The 20,212-nt window shown below is 39.8% G+C and overlaps 2 protein-coding genes across 4 annotated transcripts; one reads left to right on the top strand and one right to left on the bottom strand.

The window, feature by feature from the left end:
- Positions 1-3: 3 nt before the first annotated feature.
- RPL9 (ribosomal protein L9) lies at positions 4-8,899 on the bottom strand. Of its 3 annotated transcripts, none has more exons than XM_044418443.1 (8): positions 8,833-8,899; positions 7,892-7,944; positions 7,647-7,762; positions 4,364-4,459; positions 3,775-3,907; positions 3,102-3,182; positions 2,592-2,702; positions 4-113 (listed from the first exon to the last, which is right to left on the bottom strand). In XM_044418443.1, exons 2-7 carry the CDS (start codon positions 7,935-7,937, stop codon positions 2,596-2,598), a joined length of 579 nt encoding a protein of 192 aa, XP_044274378.1. In that variant the 5' UTR covers positions 7,938-7,944; positions 8,833-8,899; the 3' UTR covers positions 4-113; positions 2,592-2,595. The 3 variants fall into 3 exon arrangements, with proteins under 3 accessions (XP_044274378.1, XP_044274376.1, XP_044274377.1); XM_044418441.1 differs by having other exon boundaries at positions 4-111; positions 2,587-2,702; XM_044418442.1 differs by lacking the exon at positions 8,833-8,899 and adding an exon at positions 8,733-8,755 and having other exon boundaries at positions 4-111; positions 2,587-2,702.
- A 56-nt stretch (positions 8,900-8,955) lies between these two features.
- LIAS (lipoic acid synthetase) lies at positions 8,956-18,801 on the top strand. Its single transcript, XM_044418439.1, has 11 exons — positions 8,956-9,200; positions 10,872-11,044; positions 11,606-11,699; positions 12,946-13,026; positions 13,907-14,063; positions 14,515-14,572; positions 14,675-14,803; positions 16,012-16,157; positions 16,674-16,744; positions 17,269-17,380; positions 18,572-18,801. The coding sequence occupies exons 1-11, from the start codon at positions 9,105-9,107 to the stop codon at positions 18,622-18,624; spliced, it is 1,170 nt and encodes a 389-aa protein (XP_044274374.1). The 5' UTR covers positions 8,956-9,104; the 3' UTR covers positions 18,625-18,801.
- Positions 18,802-20,212: the final 1,411 nt, after the last annotated feature.

The following is a 20,212-nucleotide window of genomic DNA, read 5'->3' on the forward strand; positions in this document are numbered from 1 at the left end:
CAGCACACTGAAAGGTAAGTTTTATTTTTCCAAATAAAAGAAAACTGTTCAGCCAATCTGGTTGAAGGTTAGAAGTGTCTTGTGCCTGGGTTGTCATCTCAGGATCTAGAACTGTGAATAAGATTAAAGCATTAAGAACAATGAAAGTATAATGAACATATATTTTACAGCATTTACTATCCTATATAAACATCGCCAAAATAATGTGACAGGCTTTCTTTTAAGTTCTTCATGAACTAAATAATAAAAAACATTGAGTTTGAGCATCAAGAATTAAACTTGCATGCTGATATTTCAACTGCTGCCCCTATCAGTTAGACTTCAGCCTGACTATAGGAAACAAATTAAGAGCTTTGAAAAAAGTTGAAGTGTAGTCTGAGAAGAAAACGAAAGAGTACACTTCAGGGCGAGCAAGAAGCAATCAATAATTCAGATGACTCAAATATCTAAAGTATGTTCTTTAACTGTATGGCAATATTTCAAGTAGTTAAGACTAATGTGTCTATTGCAACCAAGTTAAAGGAGTGATAAATTTAAACAAAACGTAGTAAGACCTTTTCCTAGGAGTTGAATATTCAAAATCACTGCTGGCATGTATTACAACCCATAGTGGGCTGCAGTGCACACCAGATTAAATAAAACACAGTGGTTTACAATGATCATGCAGACTCAGCATTACAAAGTTATAGAAGTCTCATTTACTGTATCCTACTAGGATTTATTGCATCCTTTGCCCCATAAAGAACCATGTTGGTACTGCATTAGTAACAGATGGCCCAAAGACTATATAGTGACCTTCCTCAATCCAGTACTTTCCAGATGTGCTTAAAGCTCCCACCATCCACAGCCAACTGACCGAACAGCCATACTGGTTAAGGACAATGGAAAATACTGTCCAATACATCTAGATGATATCACGTTGAAGGAGGCTGCACAGCATATTCTGCCCAATGAAGTTTGGCAGATGATTAATATTATGTTCAGAATCCTACAAACCAGAGATGGTAGGCTATAAAAGTGCTTTCACCACTATCTACCTCCACCAAACATGCACTGGACTGAAGTAATTCCTTACTCAATACACTTTCTAGATTAGCCAAAACTGACAAACCTTCCAAAGGCATGTTATTTGTACAAATTGATGTTAATACAGCATTGTGGTCTTTTTCCCCTGGTACACAGACCAGAAATTTTATTGCATGTATAATAGCATATAAATCTTTTAGCCTTGTAAGTGTGAAGAAGCCCTTTGATTTGAATAGGTCATAGGACATTCCTTGTCTGAAGGATGTGTGCATACACACTAGTGATGAATAGACATTTCATACATGCACTTTATTAGCTGTTCTTACTCACTCAAACAAGATGGATGCAGATGTGATTTACCAAGTGGTAATTTGAAAAGGAGTAAATGTAACCACTTGGTGAGCTTGGTGTCTTATGGTCCTGCTGAGTAGTTACAAATTTCTTACCATTCCCTTACAACTCTGGATTTCTGAACAGGTGGACTAGCTTACACATCTATATAGTGGTACCTTGGCTCACAAACTTAATCCAGTCCACGACTCTGGTTTGTGACCCAAGTCAAATTTCCCCATAAGAGTCAATGTAAATAAGCTTAATCCATTCTGTAACTATTTTTTTAATCAGAAAAAAATGAAACAAAGTGACAAAGAACAACAAAGTAACAAAGTACTATACAGTACAGTGGAGAACACTAACCTAGGTGGAGGGGAGATTGTTTTGAGGGAGAGTCCCCCTCCATAAGGACATTGGGGAAATCTCTTTCAGGGGTTTCCTCTCTTCTTTGCCTCTTAGCTGCAGGGTCAATTTTGGTGAAAAATCTGTCTATAGTCACTTGGTTTTTCCTGCGCTGTATAACCCTCCAGAAATGAGAGACCATGTTATTGTTCTTCAGATTCAACACTCTGTTCGTTACAGTTATGTTGGGGTGGTGCTTCTCAAAGAAATCCTGGCACTCATTCCATTTTTTCATAATGGACTGTATCACATCACTGCTAACCTCCTCCCTGTCTTCCTCTTCCTCAGTGGAATCCTCCTCAGCAAGTACCTTCTGCTGCTCACTCTGGAGTTCAGCAAGTTCTTCTGTCGTCAGCTCCTCTATGTCTTCCCTGCACAAATGCAACTGCGATCGTGGCCATCTTCTCACTTGGGGTGGGGTGGGGAAATGGCCACAATCTTGGTTGCCACCCAATGCGGAGCTCATGATCCAAGTCAAAATTTTCATGAAATTTTTGTTCGTGACCCGATTTGGTTGTGAACCAAGGTGTTCATGAGCCGAGGCACCACTGTATAGTTACACATCTATACAGAAGAGTGATGACTTCTGTATCTCATTTGGGAACATAAAACTTTCCACAGAACACATCATTCCAAGCCCGTGCCTATAGTATATAATCCAAGAGCAATTCCCTACATCATAGACACAACAGTGATATTACTGATTTCAGTATGTGGGATGCCAAAACACTTCCTCCAAAAAGTACTCCCACTCAATTCCGTAAGAAGAGCTCAGGCCCTTACATAAGACACTTGTACGTTCATGTTGAAAGAATATATACTAACCTTCTAGTTTTATTCATCTGCCTGTTGTACTGTTCCCTTCTCAGAAACATAGATACCATCCAAGAACTTTCTGATATCTTTGTTCTTTACTGTGGTAGCCTGCTGGATCAAGGCAGCTATAAACAAAACAAGGTAGATTTATATTAGACTGGCATAAGAAAAAGATTCTCCCTATATTAATTTAGCAGAACAATTTAATGAGACCTGGGCCAGATATTGCCATCTCAAATCAAATGTTGGATGCTCCACGGCTAAATCCAATTCCCTCAGTTCTACTCAATATCAATGTTTAATACAGCTATCTGCAGTTGGAGATACAATAGCAACAGACTAACATTCCTTGTGGTGTTACTGTACACGAAAGAAGTTTCTCTTAATTTTAGAAATGATCTGAAATGTTTATGTGTTTTGGATTATATACATAGAATACAAGTTCACCTTAGCAATTGTTATGAATAATACCCTCTATCAGAGTAAAATCATTATTTCCAAAGTCAAATGTTTAACTGACATACCAGAGTTAGATACCAATTCAATGTCATTTCCTTCAAGGATCAGCTCATCTTTCTGGGCTTGAGATACTGCACAATTGACACCTTAAAAAGGTAAAAAAGGACATATGTATCCAGTCACAGAAGTGCATACTTTAAAAATTACGATTAAAATATAGTTGAATACCATAACTATCTAATCCCAATGCCTTATTATATACAGCTTCATCCTGTCCACAGAGACTGAAATCCTGAGGATTAACTAGTCTTGGGATCTAAATCACCTTACAAGCACCATCTTGACCATTCCATTGGTACTTTTAAGTTCCTGAAATAACAGCATGTCTACAGCCAATTCCTTCCTTCAAAGAAACAGGACATTAACATCCGAGCCAGAACATTTCTGACAAAAAAAAGTAATGTGCCTGTATTACCTTGACTATTTTAGCACTTATGAATTTTGCAGTCTTAAAATATTTTATTTCAAAAGCTGAAGGTAATATGGAATGAAAAAATAGCACAGTCTTTTCAAATCTTTTTAGCTATATTTAAGTGGGGGGAGGTTCAGTGTTACTTCATGGAAAAATGTTTGCAGAGAACATGGTAAGAGTCTATGGAAGCAACTGATATCCCTTCTGTCATTTCTTTTACATCTCAAAGAAAGTAAGGAATACTATTATGTTAACCAGTTCCTTACCAGGCCTCATGCGTACTCGACGGATATACTTCTCCCCAAGAAAATTACGGATTTCCACAAGTGAGCCATTCTCTTGTATGACAACATTGATGGGGAAGTGGGCATACACAGACCTCATTTTGTAACGAAATCCCTGAAAAAGGTTAAATCAAAAGTAACAAAAACGAGTAAATCTAGTATCTTATAGTATAATCCTATTACAATTGTTGCAAGCCCTTAAACTTGAAGGCTTTTGGTCATTCTATGCAGAGCAGGAGAAACAATAGAGATGATCTCTGCCTCCTCATTCTGAGCTTCAAGTGCAGACAGTACAGCTGTTTTCACTGGCAGGAGAGATAAAGATTTGATTCCCTGCCTGGGGTTCCTTTTTCCGACCTCAATCCAAAATATCCTATGGAACCTCAGGCATGGTGCATGGGCCAAAGGATTGGTCCTGCCAATGTTTTTCTTTACTTCAAGCTAAAGGCATGAAAGTGCCTTACACAGCATATAGCACAGCACATAGCACGTTAAAAGTAATGCCACTGAAAAGCTCCATGGATGAAGTTGGTTGTATTAATATCTGTAAGCATTTTAAACTAGGACTTACCAATGTGACACCCTTAATCATGTTTTGCACATGACTGCAAATTGTGCGGACTGTTGCCAGCTCCTTTCTGTTACCCCACCATTTGTCAACCCGCAGCTGTAAAAATTAAAATACATGTATTAAAAACACAAAGTTGTTCACTTAAAATTTATAGTCTCACAACTTTCTCCCTAAAACATGACCAGCACCAAATGTTTCACAAGGTTAATTGCTAAACTAGTAGCAGTAAGTATCTTTAATTAACCAACTTATTATTTCCAAACACTTCTCAGAGAACTGCTGTCTCCGAAAACTGTTTCACATCAATAAAAAAGCAAGAGTGGCTTTCCCCTCAAAATCACAAATTTAGAAAATAATTCATCCATGGAAGAGAAGGGACAAGGAAGGAGACCAACTAGTGAGTTGAAAACAGGCACTTCTATCTAGCTGAGGTGAGATGGATCTTCCTTTCTTGGTTGGACAGAAGTTCTACAATTAGCCCAGCAGACTCTGCTCTTCTGATTGGTGGCAGCAGCCAAAATGTGTTTCTGCAAACCCAAAGCAAGGTGCTGCAGTGCTATGTGTAGTTTTGAAAACACACATTCCTGACATATAGATGGTACCTGCTTAAAACAAAATACTTTCCATTTCAGGTAAAAAGAGGGTTGGTTCACACAAGACATTAGACTCTCAATATGCATATCCCAACCATTCTTAGGAATCCAAAGATAACGTAAGCAGTAAATTGGCATACAACAATCCAACTAGCAGCTGGACAACAATTTCTGCAGTTGCACTGTTCCTTTTCAAGCTACTTCAATACAGGAATTGTTGCCAGCAATTTGCCACCCATAGACTCACTTCACACATTATACATTATCCACAGGAATATTGACCCTGGAGTGGTTAGAACTGATTCTGGAGAAGATATTATCTCATGTGAACTAGGTTAGAGCTGCTTTTCTAGCACTTTATCCTTTATGGGGAAGGGTAGCTCATATCTCAATTACTTGTTCATTCTCTCTATACAGATCTACCAAAATAGGACCTGCATCAAAACACTGCAGTACAGAGTGCTTCTATTTACAGTTCCATCCAGATACTGCCACAATCCTTTTTTGAAAAGAGACCATTAGATAAAAAGAAAGGATATATCAATATAATTATATTAAAGGTAATAAAATGTATAATACAGCATTAACAGAGGGACCCACATTGTAGGTTGGGATTAAAGTAAATAATGGACCTGGAGAGACTTAAGCCAAATACCCCTAGGAAACCTATCCTGTGAAGCAACAGTATTCCAACATTCTGAGAAGTGATCTGTGCATACACTGCCAAGGGCTATGGCCCACAGGCAGTGCTATCCAATGTGGGTGCCTGTAACCTTCTGAACATGACAGATTACAGGAATCCAATGGACAGCAGGTAAAGCATGGAGGCAAGGATCGCCTCCAAAATACTTAAGTCAGCTGATTTTGGCTGTCTAAATATTTTAGCCCTGCTTGTGAGGAGAAGGGATTGAGGAACCATCAGGTTTCCTTGTATCTGAGTGAAGCCTTGCTCTCCCCTCTCACTGGAATGCACCCCAGCACTGGCTCCAAGTCTTCATCTTCAGAGGAAGAGCCAGTGTAGAACAAACTCTGTTAGCTGCATTGTAACATTTTCCTCAGCTTGGATCTGGAACTCCAGGTTTTCCTATGGCTATCTAGACAGTGTCTGGCTGCCACAGGATTGCACACCTAGTATACTATAATCTAAGAGTAAACAAATGATAACAAACACAAAAATATTTGGTATTTGATTTGCCAATGACTGTTTCTCTAATTCACAGATTTTAAATATAGCAGCTTATGAGCAAGAAGCATTTCTAACAGACCAATAATCCATTTAGGTATCAATTTAGACCCCACTTTTCTACCAAGAAAACCTACTTTAAGTGACATACTATCATGCATAAATGAAGTAGATCACAATTGAAAACAACATTAACAGAATAAAAACAGCATCCAACCCAACAGACTTGCTTGAATGCCAGAACCCTACTTTGATTTTAAAAAATGTCTTTGCCTGTAGGCAAATCTAGCCTCTCCCAGCTTAGAATTTCACAGCCTGGAAACAGCCACTGAGAAGGCCCTCTTTCACATCACCTCTGAAGGCAAAAGATGTTGAACGCATGGCCTCCCACAAAGATCTTAAAGCTCAGGAAAACTCAAGACAGGAGAAGGGCTATCAGATGCAGACTATCTTGATATACTTTGCTACTTCTTCCTGCACTTTAGTAAGTAAACAGCCTTAGACATTTCCACAGGAACTGCTCCCCTTTGCAGTCTTGCAGAGTCTTGCAACTCTGCTCCAAACTGTGGAGTGAGGGAGCAGCTTGCAGCAAACCGGCAATAAATAAAGAACATAAGAAATGCCATGCTGGATCAGACCAGAGGTCCACCTAGTCCAGCATTCCAAACACACAGTTGCAAACCAGCTGTCCAGAGGACTGCTCAAGCAGAAGGGGTGCAAGACCTCAGTAAGGCTAGTAGCCATTGATAGCCTCCTCTCTATCCAATCTGTCCAATCCCTTTTCAAAGCCATCCCTCTGGCTATGGGGCAGCATACAAATGTGATAAATAAACTATTTCCTATGGCAGCTAACTCCATAGCTCAATTATATGTTGCATGAATAAGTACTTTGTCCTGTCTGATCTGACCCTTTCCTCAATCAGCTTCATGGGATGACCCTGGGTTCAAGTTTTATGGAAGAGGGAGAATGCCTCCCTCTCCATTTCCTCCAAGCTGTGCACAATTTAAATACCTCTATCATCTCCCCTTACCTCACCTTTTCTCTAAGCTGGACAAGTCCCAGCTGTTGCAGCCTCTCCTCACAGAGATGCTCCAGCTCCCTGATCATTTTTGTTGCCCTTCTCTGCATTTTTTTTCCAATTCAGTAATCTTTTTCCTTCATTTTGAGCATTTCATGTAACTCCCTCCTCACTCTTCCACATTCATTTCCGTTGCATCATAAAGAAAGGCACTTGGGCAGAGGCAGTTTTGAGGAAACTCTGCTAGCAGACTCTCCTACCCACTGCTTTTTTGCAGTACAAATTACCTTCTTGCCTCACTATTTTTGGGATTGCTCATCAAAGACGTGATCCTACTACCAGATGTGTGATTTCAGCCACAGAATGAAAGAAAATTATGCTGATGTGCAAAGCTGGGAACCCAAAAACATGACATAGGATCAACACATTCCAATCAATGAAAACAGAAAAGTGATACGTAACCCCCAAAATATCTACAACTTGCTCACCTTCTTGCGTTTTTTCCCTAAGAGAGAGAGCTCCACATTGATATGATTGAAGTCTCTTCGCAAGGTTCCTCTGGGGCCCTTGACAATAACTGTCCGCCCTTTCAGAGTGATATCAACTGGAGAAAGAAAGATAAACAACATAGTATAACATCCTGTGATGACACTTGACAGGAATATTAAGCTCTTTTTAAAAACTTCATCCTGTTTTTTTAAATTTTTTAAAAAATACCCAGTGATACACATACCTTTCTCAGGGATGTCAACAGTCTGATTGCTGAGAATGGTCTTCATTTTAACGCTAAAAAGAAAAAAAAGACCCTACAGATATAATAAAATAGCCACTGGATCTCTATTACATGTTTTTTTCTAAAACTACAACTAAAACAAAATCATGACAGACTCTTGACACACAGTCACCCAGGTGAGCTCCACAGATGACTGGAGACTAGGCACCTGTATCGCGTACGTCCCAGTCCTGCACTCTTAAGCACTACACCACACTGACTCTTAATGCTGTTTTCCATACCCGAATACTGTACCATTGTTCTGTGCTATAAACAGTGTTCTGTTTCTCAACCAATTGTGTCACAGCAAAGATCTTGTACCCAGGGCAGACGCCATGGTCCTCCCCAGAGCTTAACTGTTATAAAACCAAAACGCTGGCCATGTTGGATGGGAATGATGGGGGCTGTAACACAGCACATTTTAACGCAACTAAATTGCCTACTTGCATACCACTTACTGATTATTTGAAATGCAACCTTGGTCTAAAATAGTTTCTCCTCTGGTTTCACACCGGACTTAAGCCACGTTAGTCCTCTTAACGGTTAAAATAAAAACAAACGCCGCTGCCGGTTCACAGCACTTTCACTCGGGCAGAACGGCGCACAGTAGACCCCACGCAATGGGGCCCAGGCGCGAATGGCACTCCGCAGCCGGCCAGTTCACACCGGCGTGCACTGGACGGAGGCGCGGAATTCCATGTCCAGGACAGGGCACGGGGAGGGCCCGCTTCTGGATCTCTCTCTCCGGGGCCCAGCCGAACCCCACCCCGGCGCTTTCCTTATTCCCTACGTGGGTTCCTGCCTGTGGCTGTCGCGTGACGTTCAGGCCACCAGATGCTCCCGGCGCCCCGGATGGAACTGGATTCCCCGTCCCTTCACGGAAAGGAAGACAGCATCCATACCTTTTAGCGAAGCAAGCGGAAGAAAGGAAGAGCGTCGTACGTCATCACGGTCTTGTAGCGCTCTTGACGTCTAGCACTGACCTCACCGCGTTCGGGTCACTTGCGAGCGCAGGCAAAACATATCAATTGTCGAACAGAAGCGGTCTTGTCTGACTGTCGAGGATTCAGGCGAGCGGCTACTTCCATTGAGAGGCTGCAACCGGCGGAGAATTCTAGCCGCAGCCTAGCCTCGGCCAGGGAGGAGGGTCTCCCGGGCTAGGCTTGGGTTAGACATGGCTCTCCTACAGTTGGGTGTCTTTCCCCGTGGGCCTGTTGCCACAGGCACCGTTACCGTGAACCTGAAGAGGCTGACGGGACTGGGGAGGCCGGTGAGTATCGGAGGGAGGCGTCTTCCATAGTGCAATTATGAAGGAGCGACCTCCGATCTGTCGCGCGGTGCGGAGGGAGCCCGAGGCGGAGGGAGCTGTTTCGTGGAACTTCGTGATTTATAATAATAATTTGCGAAGCCTCTCCTGTTTTTCGGGCCGTATTCGCTGACACTTGCTGCAAGCCAAAGCACCTCGTCACTCAGTTTTGTCTGTTTGTGGTATTTAGGCACGTCGTTTTAATATACTGACATTGGAGCCTTATCCCAACTAGATGCCGGACTACGATTTTATAATCGCACAGCCAAAATGGCTGGCTGGCGAATTATGGGAGTTGTAGTCTCAACACGTCTGCGAGGCACCTGATTGGGGATGGTTGTGCTAGTATATCGGTGGCTAAGAGTTGCTGTGGGCCAGATTTCAGCATCCGTCTTTAAGTCTTAAGGTTAAATCTTTGAGGAATCAGATGTACCTAAAGGCCGATGTAGGCTGCACTGGTGTCGCACTTCGTTGGGGTGGTTCCTAGATGAGAACCTTCATTGAAAATGTTAGTGATCAGGTAGTGATATATGGAAGCCGGTGTTCCCCCAAACATCCTGGCCCCAAGCAGTTTAGGGCTTTCATAGAATCGTAGAATGGGAGAGTTGAAAGGGATCGAGAAGGGCATCAGGTCCAACCCTCTGCAGATGCCAGTCACCCATTTACGCTATGCTGCTGAGATGACTATCCAGTTTTTGAATGTGTGTGATGTAGGGGAGCCCATGACCTTTCTAGGCAACTGAATCCTCTGTCATATTGCTCTAATAGTGAGGAAACTTCTCCTGATATCTAACCTGAATGTGGGTTGTCACAGCTTGAGTTGATTATTCCATGTCCTACATTCTGATATCAGTGAGAAGAAATTTTGACCAACAGTCAGAATTGGGCCCAGACTAAAACAGGCAGCCTGTGCTGTCAACAGAGGACTGGCTTGATGTGATCTTAAGGGCCTCATCAGCAGCTGTGTCACCCTGCTCTGAATTAGTTGATGTGCCTGGTCCATTTTCAACAGCTGCCTTATGTAGAGTACATTAGTAATCCAGGCAAGAGGTTTTCAGTGCTTTGATAAATATGGTAATTCAAGTAGGAGTGTAGCTGAAAAATCAGTTTTAGCTGATAGAAGGTTGCAGAAGAGGGAGACACAGACTGTTGACTGTGCTGGAAGACCAGCAATTTTTGGCTTTCAGTCTTTCATGTTTTCCATTCCAAATGGTTTCTGGCACATCAGTAACATCCAGCTGCTTTATGGCTGTCCATTCTAAGAATATTAGAACATTAAGAACTCAGTATTTTTGTTTTTCTTTTTCGGCTCATACCCTTTTCTACTTATGCCTTTAGCTTATAAACTGTAGGATAGAGACATGCTTGCTCTTAACAATTGAGAAGCTAGTTTAGGTCTTTTCTTTCTGAAGAGCAGAGTATCAATGTTTTAAATAAATTAATGGAATGAGAGAAGTGTGAAGGGTGTGTATATGGAGGACTAGAGTATGTAGATGCATGGCCCTTGAGTGTCAGAAAACTTTCTTTGTGGCTCCTTGAGTCAAGATCTACACATTTACATTTCTGCATAATACTGAGGTTACCTTTTAAATGTCTAAATCACTTTTGCAAATACATGCAATCACTTTTTCTCAGGTGTTTGAAAACAAGCAACACAACCAATCCAGAACATCAAGCTCACTGCCAGAAGAACAGAAGGGACTGCTGCAAAATGGACCCAATTTACAAGACTTTGTGTCTGGGGAACTTTCAGACAAAACTAAATGGGAAGAATATAAAGGTGCATTAAAGCGCCAAAAAGGAGAAAGGTATGTTTAAAAAATTCTTACTGATGCTTTCCCATCCTAGAGTGACATTTATAAATAGTTGCATTTTCATGTTGTGGACAACATGAGCCAAAGTTTCCATTACCTGTGTGGGCTTTTGTTCTCCCTAATATCTCCTCATCTATCTAAACAGGATGTAAGTTTTGTAAGAAGCATTGTTTTTAGAAGAGAAAAGAGAGAAAGGATATATGCTTCAAATAATTTTTAATAATAAAAATACACCATTTCAAATGGACATATTTCATCCAAAAGCTGAGACCATGACCTGCTTTGTGAAAAGGAAACAGTTAAAATTTTAGCACTCTACCATCTGATTAGGTTATGGAAAGGTATAAAATGTGCCAGGAGCAATTAACTTTTAGAAATCCATATAAAGCCTTCATGTAGTCTGAACTACTTGCATGTAACTGCTGAGTAAGAAGTTAAGAATGAGGAGAATAGTTTATTTGCTAAATAAATTAGCTATGTGGAAAGCTAAGTAATTTCTCAGACCAACAAACAGTTAACTTGTCTGACAAACCAAACTAAATATTTTATTTTTAGGCTGCGACTTCCTCCATGGCTGAAAACTGAGATTCCAATTGGTAAAAATTATAACAAATTGAAGAATACGTTGCGTAATTTAAATCTACATACGGTAAATATAATGTCTGCTAAATAATTCTGAATAATCTGGATGATTGATGATTAAGATTCCAATTGTAGCTACACTTCCTTGGTTAAAAAGTCCATTGCAATGGAACTTGAATCTAATGGAAAGTGATTAGAAGCAGCTTGTAAATTTAAGACGGTTAGCTTGAAATTGATATTTTATTCCCAGAACTGGGTTCTCATTCACTGAAATAGTGGTTTGCATTGTTATGACATTTTCCTCCTGCAAACAAGGCTCTGCTCTTTGCCATTAAATCACAGCCATAACAGGTTGCACCAAGTTACATACTTCAGATGGGCTAAATACCACACAGGATACCACTTTGGAGGTCTATCCTTATTACTTTGGTTTATAATAAAATTTATATCTTTCTCAAGGCGTAAATACCACCCTGGCTTGCTTAAAACAATTTAAATAAATTCTAAATAAAATAGCATTTTGTAAAGTCAATAACACAGGAAAAATGCATTTGGCAGATAAGCAAAGGCACTAGATAAAATATTTAGCCAGTAAAACAGAGACCTAAAGGTATAAAAAGATTGGTTGTCATCTACCTGTGCACAGCAAAAGAGGGAGCCAACCAGGTCTCATGGGGCAAAGAATTCCATAATTCATGCATGAACACTGAAAAGGCCCTTTCTGTTATTCCCATCAACTGAGCCACTGTCATAGTAGGGACACAAAGAAGGGCTTTGCCACCAGCTCTTAGGATGCAGGCAAGCTGGTATGAGAGGTGGTGGTCTCTAAAGTATCCCAGACCCATGCCATTTACAGCTTTACAGATAATCGCCTTTGAATTGTGCCTGGAAACAGATGAGTAGCTAGCCAGTTGTCAAGTCATAAGTAATATAATTTCATGTGTGAATGTCCACTAGTATTATCACTGCTGCATTCTAGATCAATTTACATTTCTAAAAGCTCTTCAAATAGCTGTATGTAGAGTGTCTTGCTGTGATCCAATCCAATGTAGCTAAGGCTTCTGCCACTGTGGTATGGTCTTCTCCTTTATAGTATAGCACAAGTATTCTTAGTGTGTGTGATACATTCATTCATCTGCTAGATCTGATTCCTAGCAGTGGTTCAATAGCATGAATTATGGCATTGTGTTTGCATTTTGATGGCCTGAGTATAATCTCAGTTTCCCACCGCATGAAATAATGACCATTAAACTACCAGTACTTGCCATAATTAAAGTAGAATTTTACAATGTTAATTGTTTCATTAACTCTAGGTATGTGAAGAAGCGCGTTGTCCAAACATTGGAGAGTGCTGGGGAGGTGGTGAATATGCTACTGCAACAGCAACTATAATGGTAAGCTGATCATGGACAACTGATTGGGTTTTATAAGGAACAGAAAAATTGGGTTTTCAAGTAACAGCAAACAGACTAAATACAGTTTCTTATGTTATCTGAATGGTGGTGTTCACATTTTTGAAAAGCCTCATAACATGGTTCACTTATGCTTAAACAGGGTGAAGATATAGGGCATGGCTGTATGTCATAGCATCGAGTCTCAAGGAGTTATAGTGTTGACATGGAGAATTCCTCCCATGTGATCTTCCCACTTAAATAAATTAGCAGAATTGTGTACTGCAATTCTGGAACAGGATACTGCTCTGGTAACTGAATTGGCCCAAAGTCCAATTTCAGTAATGACTGCCATATATATCTAGTATCCTAGGGGACCATGTGGGACAGCAAAGTTCATTGGACTGTATTTTGGCTCCCTGCCTTAGGGTGTGCCATGTCATTAATATGGAAAATTTGGGAAAGGCCCACTGCTTCATCTCGGCTTTAAGAACACAGAGTCTCAATGCACTGATTTGGTGTCTGCATCAACCATACTAGGAAAGAGGTGGAAGGATTGGGTTCAATGCAGCATGTATTGCTTAGAGTAGTTCTGGAGCATGGAATGCATTCTTTTAAGATCCCAAGAGCCCTGCTGAATCAAACCACAGGTTTATCCAGTCCAGCATTCTTTCCCTTTATAGCTAGCCAGAGATCTTTGGGATGTCCTTGAGCAAGTAGTGAAGGCAATAAGCCTCTTCTATATTTTTGCCCAGAAACATTCAGAGGTTTTTTGCCTTGAACCTGATCTCATCTATCGGCCAGGTGCTGACTTTCTTTGAATTTTATTATAGGTGGTTCTCCACTTTAAAAAAGTAATAAATTTAACTATTACCTATTTCAGTTAATGGGGGACACGTGTACAAGAGGCTGTCGCTTCTGCTCAGTAAAGACAGCAAAAAGTCCACCTCCACTAGATCCTGATGAGCCATATAATACAGCAAAAGCAATAGCTGAATGGGGGCTGGATTATGTTGTATTGACTTCTGTTGACAGGGATGGTAAGTAAACATACAGTTGCCTTTCCTAGAGAAAATACAATGTTATTGTGTATAGAAATCTTATTATTTTAAAATTCTGATTCAAATTTAAATGCATACACATTATATATAAACATATGTATTTATAGAAGATGCATTTTCCAAGAAGTTAATCTGAATAGCCGCATGCATACCAACATACACTGTTTAAACTTTAATGCGTCAGAAACCCTGGCTTTAAATGTGCAGTGTGTTGTAAAAGCCTATCAATACATAGATCTAGTCAGCACATGAATTGACTTGCTCAAGAAGTAAACACATATGTATGTGTTACGTTCCTATATTCACTGAGCTAGTCTATTTTTTCAGGAATTAAATATATAGAAATCATTCTTACATCCTTAGTACCAACAAATCAATGTAAAAGTCGGTATTTGTTTTGAGTGTAATACTGTTCATGCTCTGTTCTTAGATATTCCTGATGGTGGAGCAGCACACTTCGCAAAGACAGTCGCACACTTAAAAGAAAGGTATGTATAAATATTACTATGTTTACATGTTTTAGTTTTTTAAAAGATTGTAATTTTTTTCCAAACTATTGTTTATGTTTGTGTTTAACCCTTGCTTCTCAGGAATCCAAAAATTCTGGTGGAATGCTTAACTCCTGATTTCCGGGGAGATCTTCAAGCTGTGGAAAAGGTTGCTCTGTCAGGACTAGATGTATATGCCCACAATGTGGAAACAGTTCCTGAATTGCAGAGGTGATGAAAGGTGATATATATGCAGATAAAATAAGAGTTATACAGCAGAATATTTTAATTGGTTTGTTTTAATATTTATGCTAAAGATGTCTGCAATGTATGTAGATTGACTGATTTCCACTACATTACTATCAAGCCATTTTCTTATTATGGAAGGCAGATCTGTGGATCTGTTTTTGTCATCTATTCACAGAATTCCTCAGAATTGTGCGTGTGCAAAATACATGCTTATATGCTTAGTGGTGCTATCTTCATAGAAAATTTCTGTTTCAGGGCAACTATACAGTGGTACCCTGGCTCACAAACTTAATCCATTCCACGACTCTGGTTGTGACCCAAATTGGTCATGAGCCAAGTCAAATTTCCCCATAAGTACAATGTAAATAAGGTTAATCTGTTCTGTAATTGTTATTATTTTTTAATCACAGGGAAGATGGGCATGATCGCGGGCGCACAGAGGGGGAGACGGGCACAATTGTGGACGCGCTCGTGCAGGGAAGATGGGCGTGATCACAGCCATCTCCCCACCGCACCCAGCATGACTGCGATCTTCACCTGATGTGGAGTTCGCGACCGGAGGAAATTTTTTTTCCTAAATTTCTGTTTGCGACCCAATTTGGTCATGAACTGAGGCATTCGTGAGCCGAGGTACCACTGTACTGTGTGAAAAATTTGTTCAGCTTCATAAAGCAAAGTGCAGTAGTGTTGATCAACTTGGGGGTGTTTCTCCCAAGTCTGATGCTCCACACTGGATTATATTCAGTTAAGAATTTTATTTCTGCAAGTTGTGCTTGTTAACTACAAACAGACATAAATATCTTGGGCTGGAATCAGACTTATTGATATTTAGAGTAGACCCTTTGGAATCTGTCAGACTTATGCCAGTCATGATTAATGTAAGCCCCATAGGTTTTGATGGATGTACTTTTAATGACCTATACTTTACATAAATGTCTGGTTCTTCAAGATATTTGTGAATTACTAGCAAAGTCATCCACAGCCTTGGTTCCATGTGGGTTGACCTCCAACTCAGTTATACTAAATGTGGGGTTTTCTTTCTTAAACATTAGAGGAACTGTTTTTGAACTATGTATATTTCCTTGGTTTGAGTACTCTGATCTGGCAGCCTCTACAATAGACTTTTCAGAAACACAACAGAATCCACTTTTGTTATGCTAAAACAATGTTTATTGCTATTTTTCTAAAAGAAAGATTCGTGATCCCCGGGCTAACTTTGAACAGTCACTCCATGTTTTGCAACATGCTAAAAAGGTCCAGCCGGATATAATTTCTAAAACATCCATCATGCTTGGTCTGGGTGAAACAGATGAACAAGTTCATGGTGCATTGAAAAGTAAGTAAGGATTCTGTGTACACAGAGGCCATTGGACAAGCACTTGAGTGCTTAAGTATTGGATTCAGATGCCACATTGTAAGCCGTGCGTATGCAACTTCTGCAGCTCTCTTCTAAAATCCCTATTTAAACCCAATCCAGGAATCCTCTGACCTTACATCCATTTGTCTTTAAATAAGTGGCAAAGTGTTTTCATTCTTTGAGATCTAAGTAGCTTAATTCATTTAGAGTCTGAATCTTAATGTTTGATATGGTGTTCAGCCTTCCTCATTTAGGGTGAAACTGTATGCATATTTAGTGAGAAAATACTTTTTCATCTAAACATAGATATAACTGTGTTTTTAGTGAATTGAAATTGATGATTAAGATCTACTCTTTAGCTGCAATCTTAAAGGTATTTCTTGAAAACAAACTCTAATGAACCCACTCTTTTATCTCCAAGAAAATATATTCATGATTGAAACAATACTATATCTTGATTCTATCATCTACTAAAGATATACTGCTCTCTTATAGTATTACGTGAAGCAGATGTAGATTGTTTGACCTTGGGACAATACATGCAACCAACAAAGCGCCATTTAAAGGTATAAGCATCTTGTATTGACCTGAAACTCTGCATGCTTACAAACTATCATTCTTGCATGAGATGTCATAGAGCCCACTGCAAATAACTGAAATTGTTTGTTTGGTCCCAAAATCTGTCCATCTTACCTCTGGGTTTGTTTGTAAGAAACCTAAGGGAGAATACAAAAGGATAGTAAACTTGGCCATCATCCTCCCAATGGCACTATTTGAATGAATTATAAAATGTTCTTTTGCCAAACAAAACGAAGCCCTTTAGGTAAAGCAATTATGCCAGGCCTTGTTTATTGTGGGGAACATAGGGCTATGCACATTCATAGTGTAATAATTGCAGTTGTTGTTAATTATATTGTTAATATTAAAGACAGATGCAGTTCTGAATTATTTCTATGGGTAGGCAACTGACCACTGTAAACAGAATGCTGAAGTAGGTGGACATTGGTCTGCTCTGGCATGGCTCCTTTTATGCTTATTATTTCTTTTTAAAATTTATATGCCATTGAATGATCAGCATTTTTCAATCTAGGTTGAAGAATATGTTACTCCTGAGAAGTTTAAATACTGGGAAAAAGTAGGAAATGAGCTTGGATTTCATTATACTGCTAGTGGGCCTCTTGTGCGTTCTTCGTACAAAGCAGGTAAAACACGTAGCGTGGTAGATTAGCTGACCCATAAGAATATTGTAAAGGAAGTTTAACTATAAGCCTATTCCCATTACTGACAAATGCAATATATACAGAATGTGTTTTATTTATGTAGGTTTAATGATGGAAAACTGGCATAATCATAGTAAATATTAAATAGGTACCTGCTTAGGCATTCTAACATGTTTTAAGTTATATGTACTCTACCAAGTACTTTAGCTGTATAAGTTCCATTCGTGTCAGTGGGAAGGCAGCTGGACAGTAGCTATGTATACTGCATTATAATTTAAATTCATATTTAAATTACTGTATAATAAACACTTGAATTATGCACTTTAATTCCCCTGAAAATTATTTTGCATTATACTAGTCAGGGCCTAATCCTATGACTCATGTCCTTGGTGCACATACAGTGCCAGAAGCTTGAATGCATTCCATGTGTGGCATGAGGCACACAATTGTCTTGCAGTTTATCTAGACAGCTTCTTTTGACCATCTAGATAAAGCACTGGGGAGATTAGGAGACCGGGTGCCAGTAAGAATCATAGGTCCACAGCCCCATCGCTGCCTACCTGCATACCCTTTTTTGCTCTCTCTGAGACCCACTTTTGATCTTAGAGAGGTGGATAACATGCTTCTTACTATGCCAGCTGTGAGAGACCAAGTATGCCCGTACTTCCTTGTTTTCACATGCTCACCACCTGAATCGGGTACCAGGTGTTGCTTGGAAAAATGGTTTCAAACACCAATTTGAGTCCCTTTCTCCATGGAGACAGACAGAGCTTCGTATCTCAGCACAAATAAAAATGGATAGGACAAATGACATTGGAGAGGGATCCTACTTCCTTAACATCATCTAGCTTACCAGATTGATCCAGGAGGGAAATTAGCCCCTGGACCAAAAACTGTTGCCTGCTTCTGGGGTGTAGGATTGCCACCTAAAAAACTGTAAGGGAGAGTTTAACTTCATTTGAAATTGGGAAGATTGTTTTAGATGTGCTTTATCCCCTTTGAAACAAATTAATCCCTGCAGTGCAAGGGAATATGCACCAAGGACTTTGGTCTTTCAGATCAGTCCTGCAGTTGCTAGTGCTCTGGTGTTTTGTTTTGTTTTTTTACAATAATGACAATGAAGAACAATTAAAACTTTCATTGTTAAAATTGATGCACATTGTCTTTGTGTAGGTGAATTCTTCTTGAAAAATTTAATACAGAAGAGGAAGACAAAAAACATATGAAACAACAGTATCCATATAAAGAATTTCACCATTTTACTGTATGGTACTTCTGGATGGCAACCTCACAGTCGAAGGAAGGAATGACCATTCAACTGGCACCCAACCTTGCACTGAAGTATTCAGATTGTTTTTGAACTCTTTCATGTCCTAATGTAGTAAAAAATATGCATTAAATTACTTAGGATGCCTTTGCTTTCTGATATATAAAGGTGCAGCACAACACACATTTAAGAAGATATTCAAATGTTTAAAGTTTTCAGCATCACATGGGTAATATGAAGAATAAAATGAGGACATCAGCTGAGCACTTAAATGTAGCATCTTTTGTTATAGTGCTTCAAATGCACCAGTATTTATACTGCATTTAGTATAATTTCACTCCCATTGAGCAAATATAAGGCACAATTTAGTCAAAATTGAGCAGCTTTCAGTTTTTGCAGGTAGAATTTAAACACATGCTAAGCATAGGCTTTCCCACTGAACTTTAATTAAACCTATCGAGATCATAGGCTGCATCCATGATGTTTTTATTTAATAAGTAAGACATTAAATATTTTAGGGAAAAGTTTGACGCTGTTTGGACACCATATTGTGGATAGCTAGATATGGATAGGAGTGGATATATTATGACGTGTTAATACTGGCACATTAGCCACTCCAAGTAATTTCCCCCTTATGGTAGCACAGGTTAGTGACTGTATGCTGGCAATAGACTGAGGGTTAATTTATGCATGGAGATGGCAGCATAGTTCCCCTTTGAGATCTTTTATTTGCAGCAGCCCCTCCTCTTTAAAAGACAGTCCATTAACTGTTGAAAATACCATGATTATTTATATTCAGTCCAGTTTAAAAAAAACAATTGAGCCTTGACTAAAACAGACTGTATCCCTTTATTGGAAGAAACTGGTCTCAGCCTTTTGCCAAACCACTTAGGGTAATATCCAGTATGGCTCATGGTTAGAACAATGGGAAGGTAGCACTTCATTAGGCAACCAGAGTGAAAATCCCCATTTCTTGCATAGGGCAAGACTACAGAGCTCTGTTTAACTCGCCTATTCCACAAGCAAGCTTTTCCGTTATTCCCCTGGGCTACTTGTTGAGATACTGGTTCCTGTTGTATTAGTGGTACATCCTGCAAGTAGGCAGAACTAGCTGAGGTGTGTCAGTAGCACTGAATATTGCCCTGGGTAAACCAAAGAGGAGTTGCATCTAGAATTCTCCACCTCCAGCTCAGTGAAAGGGTTCAGATGCAGCAGGGTATTCCTGTAGGCAGAATGGATAAGGTCATTTTTGCTGACTTCCCATTTCTCCATGCCACCTGAAAATCCATCTTGATACAACAATGGAGAGAGAGTAAAATCCCACCCACCCCCACTTCTCAGCAGCCAGACCATTCTGAGAAAATCTCTGTTCAGGGAGCACACCTCCCAGAGGCAGCAAATCCTGGATTCAGTCCATCATGGTTGAAGCTGAGCATTGTACATGTAAAACTTAACAGCTGAAAAAATAAGAAAATGAGTCCAATCCTATTAATCGCAGTAGGTCTTTCAGCATGAGTTTGCAAGAGAACTTGGACTGCTTCCTAAAG

This window comes from Varanus komodoensis, unplaced genomic scaffold (genome assembly GCF_004798865.1).
Source record: "Varanus komodoensis strain SLA01 unplaced genomic scaffold, ASM479886v1 scaffold9, whole genome shotgun sequence".
In the NCBI taxonomy this organism is placed as follows: Eukaryota; Metazoa; Chordata; class Lepidosauria; order Squamata; family Varanidae; genus Varanus; species Varanus komodoensis.